The sequence below is a fragment of the Bidens hawaiensis genome, unplaced genomic scaffold (genome assembly GCF_021521415.1).
Source record: "Bidens hawaiensis isolate Kalapana, Puna unplaced genomic scaffold, B.hawaiensis_p1.1 tig00003244_1, whole genome shotgun sequence".
NCBI classification, from domain to species: Eukaryota; Viridiplantae; Streptophyta; class Magnoliopsida; order Asterales; family Asteraceae; genus Bidens; species Bidens hawaiensis.
The window spans coordinates 1,850,842-1,862,405 of NW_027491178.1; the positions used below are offsets into that span (position 1 = coordinate 1,850,842).

Genomic DNA, 11,564 nt, shown 5'->3' on the forward strand with positions numbered 1-11,564 from the left:
TAAAGATGAGTTGAGGGTTTGGATTTAAAGGAAAAGGACATCGGTTTAATCGCCTCCAATCCAGGATACAGGTCGGTTATCTTTGAGGACCATTTTGCCCTTTACCTAACTTCCACGAAAAGAAATATCTAAAAGATACTTTCTTTCCATGCGTCTTCGAGAAGGAAGCGAAACCGTATCGAAAACCCACGAATTAACCGAATGGGTTTTGGTTATCGGTTTGGGTGCGTATTTTGCAAAAACTGAATTTCGGTGGAAAGCAATAACCGAACCATTATAGGGTCACCTATAGTGTCTTCTACGATCAGTGGCGAAGTTTTGACGAAAATGATAGGGTGGTCGAAATCAATATGTATTAAAATTTCATAAAGCAGGATGATCGGACTCAAAGCTATCGAACGAAAATAAGTAAATTTACATTACGTATAAAAACTTTCAGACAAAAAGACTTAAATTTACACTGCTAAGCAAAAAAAACGGAGATGATCGGAGCCATCTCGGGCCACAATACAAACTTCCCCCTTTGTCTACGATCTACATTAATAGCACTTGCATATCACATTTTGCAAGCCTAACATGATCTCACGTCATTTCTACCAATTAAGATTAGGGATGAGCAAATTCGGTGTCTGCACCGATTGACACTGATACCGGTATCGAATCGGTATCAAAGTTTTGAGTTTTGAGATTGGTATGGTACCGGTACCAGTGCGGTACGAGTATTTCCCGAAATTTGACCTTCAATACGGATACCGTCCCGAACCGGTACCGAACAGAATATTTCGGTACCGGTACCAAGAATTGGTGATTTTCAGGATCGGTATTTTCAGTCGTACCGTGCTCATCCCCAATTCAGATGTAGCATTTTAATTAAATCATCTTTTTTTTAAGAGAGAGTTAACAAAAAGATTGGCTATGTATGTATGTGACATTATCTCACATCATCTCTTCTAGTGGTACATGATATCAGACTATCGTTAATGATATAAACGTTCATTTGCTATAAATGTGTAAATTTGTTTATTTATATTGTCTCACTAAACGGGTATTTATTCAAAACACTTAGATATAGAGTGATGGTAGTTCATAACGACGTATGGATATTTCAAATGTGGATTATTTACTATGCACAGTTGCACATTTATGCTTTGTGACTTATTAGGGGATTTGTACCACAACACCTTTTTGTAAAACTCTTCCATTGATATTTGGGACGTCACGTGTCACACAAAGCCTCTATGTAGATAGTTATTTCTACACATGGTCTTACAAAGAAATGTTAAAATCAATTAATTATGATGTTAAGATCATGTGTACTGGTAACTCTTCACATAAGTTTTACAAAAAAGTTATGTAGTGGCAAAAAGCTCCAAAACCCTCTTGTAATCATTATATTTTGTCTCTATTATCTCTCATAATGAGCCATTGCAAACAACTAGGGGGGGGGGGGGGGGGGTAGTTTTCTCGTTTTCGTCACACAACGAGGCCACTATATATGATCTAAGTACCCTAAATTTCATTATTGATAGCAATAGTAACCACCAATTAAAAGTCAAAATGGGGTTACCATCGAGTCTAAAAATGTTGCGTTTGTGTACCTTGAGTTATAAACGATTTAAAGGAATGGCCTAAATAAGCTCGAGCACCAGCCAATTAGTCAAACTATGGCGTCTATATAAAATTCTACACGCATAAATAAGATGTTTATAATAACAAAGTAAAAACTAAGAAGATATTTCTCTTGTTCTATTTATAAAAAAAGTTTTCTAATTTATTAAATAAAAGCTTATTTCTATTGTCGTTTGTTATAGTTAAATTTTTTCAATTTAAAGACTTTACTGTTACTAATGAACCATCGGCCCATTGATTTATAACAGGAGTGTTACCACCATAAAACAAAATATATAGCTATTACTATCTACGAACATAATTATGTAGCTATAACCCGTAAAAATTGACACTATGTTGCTATAGATGGGAACAAAGTGCATATTTTAATTTTAAAAAATAAAATGCCATTTACGACCTCCAAGAAACTCAATGGGTCCTTCAGCGAAGCCGACTCAAGGGGCGGCACTCGCTCCGCAGTGGAGACAGAAAAGTCGAGTCCCCGATATTTTCTTGGGAAGATGTCAAAGTTTGGATTTATCGTTGTGAATAGTTTTCAACAGCAACGAAATACGACATGAAATTAGTAAAGTTATGTGATCATTCATATCTTCACGGTGGCACTATAAAATGGCATCGGGCGTTCATTAAAACCCAAGGGCCAACAGTCGCCGAACTTCATTTGGAAAATTATGTTCAAGCAAAGAACGAGGGTTGATCATCTCCATTGCAACTTGCATTAGTTTCAATTACACTTAATCAAATGGGTAAGTGTTTCATTTGAATTTATTAGTTTATTATTTTGATTTTTTCTATGTTAGCGACAATTATGGGTGGTGGTAGTCTTGTGGCGGCAAAAGGTGGGTGATTGTGTTGAGATTGAAGATTATGAGGTGGGTGTCGCCCCCCTCTTTTTCTAAATAGGGGTTAAATTTTGTAAAAACACAATAGCCTCATATGAATTGCACATTAAATCAGTTTTTGTTAAAAGCAAATCTCGATTAAGAGTGATAACTAAACATTCAAACTTCTCACCAATGCATGGACTAAGTTTACGAAGTTTAAAATCCAGGGACCAAATCTACAAAATGTTCAAGCCACACGAACCATTTGTGTAATTTTCTCATATTTTTATTTGTTTAAGAACAATAGTTTTTGGTGTTTGGTTGGCCTTGGACGTTAGTTGTTTATAAAAAATTCACAGTTTAGAAAAAAAAAAAAAACAATAACCCGTATGCATTTATTTTTTGGTTGGGCTATAAAGAGGTATATTTAAGATTACCAATGATTACATAAGTGCATTTATATTTGTGTTATCAACAACAACATGTGCATTTTTTTTCTATTTCAAAAAGACATATTAGAAAAATGGAGAGAAACCAAGTTTAATATGGAGTAAAAAAGAACATCAAATGACTATACAACTTATTTTGAACAAACCAAATGGACCAAAGCCATAAGTTAATAATAATTTTACTAAGACATAATCAACTTTATTAAACACTTATCATTTCTATTTCTCTTGGACATGCGCCTTTTTAATGATACCGTACCAAGTCCGTTGAACCCACAATGCCCCAACACGTAATATGCCACATAAAACAACCTCAACAAATGCCATGAGGTATGATCTTTGAGGAGAGAAACCTGCCGTTACTATAGATAAAAGGAATCCTTTCAAGTTGCAAGAAATAAAGAAACTTCCAGATTTGATGCCATTCAATGTTTTCTTTGCAACTTCATCAGCTTGCATTCCACCAGAGGCTGCTATTAAAGTGGCTGTCAATGGGGGCAGCGTTTTCAACACTGCATCGCACAAATTTTTTTTATTAGAAATGAAGAAGCTAGGTGACAAGAGACTAGGCGGGATTGATGATGGTTTCCATTTTTAGTTATATCAACACTTAACATTATGGTTCTAAACAATTAAATTTGTCTAAGTTTGAGTTTCTAATGTAAGGTTTTTTATTAAATTGTCAAATGTATTTTGACATCATAATGGATTCATCATAATAGTTTTATTTGAACCGGTTTAACATGGTACACAACTTGACCCGTTTCCCACCCATAGGTAATCTTTACTATACATTCCCGATAATGCAAAATAGAAGGCCATGGAATCCCATATATCTAAGAGGGAAGATTAACCTTCTTTCACTCCGGGTGTATCCGTTTCTAGCGGAAATATAAGTGAAACATGAATGTTGTCGGCAATAACTTCTTGTTGGAGGGCTTCTGCCAAACCCCGTAGGCCAAATTTAGTAGCACAATAAACAGCATAACCATAAACGCCCACCTAGAGTTGGAAGTGAATTAAGAAATAAAATCATTATAGAATCATTAGTTACGCCATATAATTTTTGCATTTATTGAAGGGAAAAAGTTGATCCTCTAGAACAAGTTAAAGGTCAATTTGAGCTGCTTAGGTTGGCTTCATTGTGGATTGCAAACCAACTCTTCAAGTGTCGAAAGTGACTCATACTTCAATATTTTTGTTATATATATTTTTTTTGTTTTCGAGTATTGAAAGTGACTCAAACTTGTCCTGCCTTATTACATGGTTGGACCTATCATTTTTATCAGATTTAAACAATATTAAATATACCAGTCACTTGAAAAGCACGCATTACCTGACCACCCTGAGATGACATGAATGCGATTGAAACTGGCTTCCGGTCACTTCTATTCTTCATCCCTGGTAATGCGGCCTTAATCAAATTAACCGTCCCAATCAAATTAGTATCAATCATGCTTTTAATATTCTTCATATCCTGATCCACAATCTCTTGAGCTATAAACACACCTTGATTACACACCAAAACGTCAATCGGGCCAGCACTTTCAACTGCTTCTTTAACTGCTTCATAGTCACGTACATCCACGCTCACAATGTTAACATCAATGCCAGTGGTGAGTCGGATAGAGTTCTTGGCTTCCTTTAGCTTGTTGAGGTCACGTGCTAAGATAGTGACACGAGCACCTTCGGCTACAGCTCTCCTAGCTATAGCTAGACCAATGCCGCTAGATCCGCCAGTGATAAACACATGGCGGGATTTAATTAGGATTTTGATTGGGTGAGGGCGAATAATGAGTTTAAGAAAGAATAGGAAGAATACCGGGAGGATGTAGAGAGCAAGAAATGAGAGTTGGATGTATGCCATGAATGTTGTGAGGACTAATGGGAGCAAAAATGAATTATATATTTGTAACGATAATTTTATTATATTATTATTTCTTTTTTAGTTGGAGATATTTTTTGATGACAGTTAATGTTTTGTTTTGATTTTAAATCAGACAATATAATAATTCTTTTTTCGCCCTTTTTCTCCGACCACGTGTAACATCTTTTGAAATTGTTTTAACATCTTATCACAACTTTATTATGAAGGTGACAGTAACGTATTACCTTCCTTGACAACGATTTATATTTAATTTCTTGATTCAGTCTTGTGCTCTACGTGAAATTATTTTATTTTTCTTGAATATTATTAACAATCTAACCCATTATATAGGGTAAGATATACAATCCTATACAAACTAGTATGGAAACTAGATAATGATAAATTAAATATAAATCATAGATAATCTTTTAATATATTGGATAATATGTAGTATATATCCTTCACAGTAAAACCGAAACAGTCAAATTTTGTAGAGGTCCAATTATCAATATTTAATATATATGAATGGCAAGAAGATTATTGATAATTGAGGCTGTGTAAAGAATGTTATTAAGCTTATATAATTGGTTTTGGGTGTTGTAAAGGGTGTCGTCGAATCTAAAAATTGGAACTTGATTACCATTCTTAACAAAAATAGAATTTACTGATGAATTAGTCAACGGGAATAATTTTACATGGCGGTGTGAGGTGGGATGAAGCACATGAGTCCATTTACCATGCGGGATCATTGGATTGAAGTGGTTAGGCCCCATTGCGTTCATATTAATATGACCCCTGGCTTTAGCGAACTCGTTAGCATTCGAATCTGTAAAGCCGGCAAAGTCAAAACCGGGGCCATTGACCAGGCCTTGAGCAGGCGCACTGGACTGGAATGCTGGGCCAGCACCATTAGCTGTGGAGTTTGGTGGTGGGCCTGGTGTATTTGGATGAGGGCTGTGCCCAAAAGCGACTGGATGATTTTGTTCCCATTGATTGTTTGGCCCATTTTGCGAGGCCCACTTTTGGCTAGAAGCTTGTCCCCACTGTTGGTGGGTTGAACCATTAAATGGTTGTGTATTGTTAATTAGCTAGACCTAGACATACCATGATATAATGTAGCAACTTTTTTATTTGTAGTTGATTTGAAGAAGCTTACATGATTTCTAGTCAGTTTTTGAAACTTATTTTAGTTCTACGTGATCCCCGCTAGTTTGTGAATATTGTTTATGAGGACCCGCTAGCGGATGTAGTCCGTTTCTCACAATTCATGATCATGACTTAGCAAACATGTATTGGCTTTTCAACATAAACACTATTCACATCTGCTTGTTCAACTAGCGGATTAGCTAGAATCGAAACAGGTTCCTAAAATTGACTAGAAACCATGAAAAAAACCCCTTCTATATATGTACATCTATATATACTAATTACAATAGCATTGGTCCAAAAATAGTATTGTGTTAGGTTTCTTCATTGTTCACAGTGGACCACTGCTTTATATGAAACCGGTAAGACGACAATAATAGCATGAAATGACTCATGCTCGTGTCGGTAGAATTAGAATTTTGATTATATATTAAATTATTGAATATATTTAATACTACATCTATGCATGTAAATTAATTTTATAAATTTCGGCATAACACAAACCGAACCTAATGAATGACCACGTGTTATTTAAGTTAGTCGAAGAAGACAGTTATGGACAAGTTGAAGATATAGTGTTATAGGTAGTCGCATTTAAGTTAGCGATAACTTATCCTTCTTTTTTTTCTTCTTTTTTTTCTTTAACACAACTTTTTTAATTCTCGAGTCTTGAATTAAAGACCTTTGGATGTTTCATGTCTATGCCACTGGGCCACCAACACCGGGACCAGTGACGCCTTATCTATTAAGAAGGAATTAAATTAGGAAAAGAAACACCCTACCCCGATTGAATGTTCTAAACTGTTTAACCTAATTGAAGAGATTATATCGGATTCGGCCCAAGTGAAGCCCAAAGGAGCAAAGCCCAGCCCAAGAAGGCCCAGGATACTTCAAGACAAAGGTTGAGGTCAACGACCGATTGGTCCCTATTAGTCTGAACAACACAGAGGACTGGAGCATGATGCACTCCTGAAGAAAGGGAAGAGTCCAACGGGTAATAGAGAGAAGCCTGCACAAGTTTGGGGGAAGTGGAAAAACCCATCGATAATAGAACGGTCAAGGGAAAAGATTCCCTCACCACCATATAAATGTAAATAGATGTGTATGTAATAGGGCATGAAAAAATAGAGAAAACACTTGTAACTTATGATCAGTCATTTCTATCTATAATTCCTTCATGAGACCTTACACCATCACACAAAACACACTCTAATTTACACGATACTCTAGCAGATTCACTGGAGGTTTCTACACTAATCATCTTGGTGGACAGATTCAGTCCAACTGAACCAAAGTCAGTTGACTCACGATGGAATTCTCGGTCAAATTAATGGTGAAGTTATTAACGTGTTTGATGAATTCTTTGATTGTGGTAAAAATTCACATGACGAACGAAAAGAAATTCACATGACAAATCCACACATATAAAGACTTAAGCATGCAAGTAGAACAAGTATCAATCTAATTCATTACATTTTTAATGACCATTAAATCGAGTTCGAAAGTGTAATTGTAATATTAGGCCACCACTCAAGGTTTTAAATCTTGTAATATTCACATCATTGTCCCATTTAATGTGATATATTAAGCCAATGATGCTCTAAACAAATTGAAAACTGATAAAAATTAGTATATTATTTGAATTTGTCGGCTTAATGTTTTTTCTAAATGACGACTTTCTTGTATTTATGCTACCACACTCGTCAAATTTGGAGAGCCCCATGTATATTTTGTCTTTATAATAACAAGTGCAATTTTTGTCTTTTTTTTTATAGAAAAGAAAAACGTATTTGAAAAGGACGAGTGAAACGACAATGACTCGGGAAAAAAATCAAATCATAACAATGGAGTAAAAGGTTTATTTTGACGAAACCACAAGGACATAATTTACTCTTAATTCTACTATGACACAATCAACTTCATTAAACGCTTATCATTTTTATTTCTCTTGGGCATCCACCTTTTCAATAATACCGTACCAAGTCCGTTGAACCCACAATGCCCCAATACGTCCTGCGACACATAAAACAACCTCAACAAATGCCATGAGGTATGATCTTTGTGGTGAGAAACCCGAGGTTACTAAAGATAAGAAGAACCCGCTCAAGTTGCAAGAAACCAAGAAACTTCCAGATTTGATGCCATTCAACGTTTTCTTTGCAACTTCATCAGCTTGCATTGTACCAGAGGTTGCTATTAAAGTGGATGTCAATCGTGGCATCGTTTTTAACACTGCATCATGCATAAACATTATTAGAAACGGAGAAAGTAAGTAACAGGAGACCACGTAGGACTGGTGATGGTTTCCATTTTTAGTTATATTTACACCTAACTTTTAAAAAAATACACAGATTTGAATCAATGAATCTACCATTATGATGTCATTTAAAAAAAACACACATTTTGCTGACCCTCTTGAATCCTTGGTTCTACCCTGAAGAATGGGGTTGAGTTGACACAAGTATTAATATCCAACATTACCATCTTCTCGGTTAACAACCATAAAAACAAATATAGCGGGCGAAACCATGATGATCCAACCGGTTTTGATCTGAACTGATTCGACGTGTACACAATTTGAACAGTTTTCCACTCATGGTAATCTTTATTATGTAATCTCAATAATGCAAAATAAAAGGCAATGGAAATTGGAAGAGGACTAACCTTCTTCTACTCCAAGTGTATACGTTTCTGGAGGAAATATAAGTGAAACATGAATGTTGTCGGAAATAACTTCTTGTTGGAGGGCTTCCGCCAAACCTCGCAGCCCAAATTTAGTAGCGCAATAAACTGCATAACCATGAATGCCCACTAAAGTTGGAAGTGAGTCAAGAAATAAAATCATCTTAACATAATTAGTTATGCCATATAATTATGCATTTGTTAAGGGGAAGGAAACTTAATCCTCTTGAACAAATTTAAGGTTGATGTAAATTTCATCCAAAACCGAGTTTACAATATACATTGTTAAATATTTCACACCTATATGCTATATGCTATATGCTATATGCTATATGCTATATGCTATATGCTATATGCTATATGCTATATGCTATATGCTATATGCTATATGCTATATGCTATATGCTATATGCTATATGCTATGTAAATCTATATGCTATGTAAATCTGTAAATGTATTGTTTTAGCTTTATAAAAGATTTAAATATGCAAAATATCACATGAATATAACTTTCGTTCCTATATTAATATACACATATTTAATATTCACACTAGAGTTGGGAGTTTAAGAGTTGTTACATTCATTTCATAACTTAAAATTATATTCAAAGAAATTAGTTATATAATTCAAAATATGTGGTGTGATTTAATAATTTACTTGTATAAAACCCGTGCGATGCTGTTGTGGCGATCAATACTTGTTTCTGTTAGTTTATCAATCCTTTTCGTATAGTACTCATGCTAGTTTTCTTATTCGATTTATATTCTACAAACGTATATTACATTAATTTGTATTCTTATATATGTTTATTTGTTGTACTTGTGCTCGGATTCACGTCGTTTTGCAACCACAACATGCTGTTTTTGTTGTTCTAATGTCATCATTATTGATATCGGGCGAGTACGTGGCGGTTTGTGGCCACAACATGTGTTTTATTTTTTTGGTTTGCTAGAAGTTTGTTGATATACTTGTTTATGGTTTAAATTTGATGTCATAACCTAAAACTGAAAAAATTCGTGTAGGTTGCGACTACACATGGTTTTTTTTTTAATTTGTTTTATTTGAGTGTTTGCGACATTTTCATACCATCTGGACCTCGTAGCGTGCCCCGTTATGTTACCTTGCTCATTTTAAACTTTAATTCATACAAGTAATTAAGATTATTTTTTTTTACTTTTATAAAACAATTTAATAGTTTACCATCATTAAATTTTATATATTATATGAATGTTAATGCATAATGTATTTTTTTAACACTAAGTTGAAGATTGTTAGCATTAGGAACCATCAATTTATTTGTATTTGAGGTATATTTAAATAAACATGAATAAAGATGTATGCATAAGTGAAAAAAAAACTACCAAAGAGTTATAAATAAAAAGTTGCAACTTATACTCTTCAAAGACTTGTATATTGATGCAACAATGACTTTACGTTACAGTTCGTACCACGAAATTCAATAAACTTTATATCGAAATGTCATGTAAGAATAAGCATGTCGCAACAGTGCGTTCGTTTTTTAATACATAATATATTAAAAAGCTATTAAAAAAACAAAAAAATAAATAAATTTGACAATTATAAATAAAGTTAAGGGGTAGAATGGTAACTATTATCAAAATTTACAAAACTTTAGTTTAGTTGAGGGGAAAACATATAATTAAAATTTAATAAATTAAAGGGGCCATGGGGGTATTGAGTTAAAGACTATAATGCCTTCTTAACCACTTTAAATTGCACCTATTAAAAATTAAGAGACCCTTGAGATTTTCTTTATATATAGTATAAATATAGATATAGGGGAAAGTTAACGTACAAATGAAATTAATGTGCTAAACATGAGAATCAAGTAGAGTAATTATATATACAAGTAGAGTAATTATGTAATTACTATATGATAATAACTACTTGATTCTCACGTTTAGCACGTTAATTTCATTTGTATTTAATCAAAACCCTACTTGTATATACCAAAAACAACCAAACTTATCAACCTTAACTCAAACTTGTCCCGACTTGTTATCTAGCTAGGCTTGCCTTTCTTTATTAGACTTAAAGAATCTCAAATATATCGTTACTTGAAAAAATCACATTACCTGACCGGCCTGAGATGACATGAATGCGATTGACACCGGCTTCTTGTCACTTCTATTCTTCATTCCCGGCAATGCAGCCTTAAGCAAATTAACCGTCCCAATCAAATTAATGTCAATCATGCTCCTAATATTCTTCATATCCTGATCAACAATCTCTTGGGCTATAAACACGCCTTGATTACACACCATAACGTCAATTGGGCCAACACTTTCAACTGCTTTTGTAACTGCCTCATAGTCACGTACATCCGCGCTCACAATATTAACATCTATGCCTGTGGTGAGTCGGATAGAGTTCTTGGCTTCCTTGAGCTTGTTGAGGTCACGTGCTAAGATAGTGACACGAGCACCTTCGGCCACAGCTTTCCTAGCTATAGCTAGACCAATGCCGCTAGATCCTCCGGTGATAAACACATGGCGAGAGTTAGTTGGGATTTTTATAGGGTGAGGACGAATAATGAGTTTAAGAAAGAAAAGGAAGAATATTGGGAGTATGTACAGAATGTATGCCATAGATGTTGTGATGAGAAACCACAAATGGGAGCATCAATAAATTTGATATTTGTAACGACAAATAATAATAATAATAATAATTATTATTTAAAAAAAATATTTGAGGGGAGATTTTTTTGGATAAGACTTATTTTAAAGTGGGGAGATTTTTTTTTATAAAGTCAGTGTTTTATTTTAAAGATTCTAATACCACAAGTATAGGCGACAAATCAAGGCCCCCCTCCCCAAAACACCCCACCAAGGTAACAATAGGGGTGATAAGAGGGGGTTGTTATTTGTCGCCTGATTTAGTTTGCAAAGTATTATTATTTTATTGTTGTGTGTGCGTGATATATATGTATATTGGGCTACAACACCT

The 11,564-nt window shown here is 34.4% G+C and overlaps 2 protein-coding genes across 2 annotated transcripts; both read right to left on the minus strand.

Annotated features, from left to right (window-relative positions):
• Positions 1-3,028: 3,028 nt before the first annotated feature.
• On the minus strand, positions 3,029-4,842 carry LOC143622831 (3-dehydrosphinganine reductase TSC10A-like). The gene is made up of 3 exons (XM_077093872.1): positions 4,239-4,842; positions 3,757-3,904; positions 3,029-3,414 (listed from the first exon to the last, which is right to left on the minus strand). The coding sequence occupies exons 1-3, from the start codon at positions 4,767-4,769 to the stop codon at positions 3,122-3,124; spliced, it is 972 nt and encodes a 323-aa protein (XP_076949987.1). The 5' UTR covers positions 4,770-4,842; the 3' UTR covers positions 3,029-3,121.
• A 2,971-nt stretch (positions 4,843-7,813) lies between these two features.
• On the minus strand, positions 7,814-11,246 carry LOC143622833 (3-dehydrosphinganine reductase TSC10A-like). The gene is made up of 4 exons (XM_077093873.1): positions 10,694-11,246; position 10,554; positions 8,580-8,726; positions 7,814-8,147 (listed from the first exon to the last, which is right to left on the minus strand). The coding sequence occupies exons 1-4, from the start codon at positions 11,204-11,206 to the stop codon at positions 7,855-7,857; spliced, it is 954 nt and encodes a 317-aa protein (XP_076949988.1). The 5' UTR covers positions 11,207-11,246; the 3' UTR covers positions 7,814-7,854.
• Between the last annotated feature and the right edge of the window lie 318 nt (positions 11,247-11,564).

Coding starts and splice junctions, on each gene's coding strand:
- LOC143622831 (XM_077093872.1), bottom strand. CDS start 4,769: ATGGCATACATCCAACTCTCATTTCTTGCTCTCTACATCCTCCCGGTA. Junction 3,905..4,238: donor TGTCATCTCAGGGTGGTCAG/GTAATGCGTGCT, acceptor TTCCAACTCTAG/GTGGGCGTTTATGGTTATGC. Junction 3,415..3,756: donor TACACCCGGAGTGAAAGAAG/GTTAATCTTCCC, acceptor TGTGCGATGCAG/TGTTGAAAACGCTGCCCCCA.
- LOC143622833 (XM_077093873.1), bottom strand. CDS start 11,206: ATGGCATACATTCTGTACATACTCCCAATATTCTTCCTTTTCTTTCTT. Junction 8,148..8,579: donor TACACTTGGAGTAGAAGAAG/GTTAGTCCTCTT, acceptor TGCATGATGCAG/TGTTAAAAACGATGCCACGA.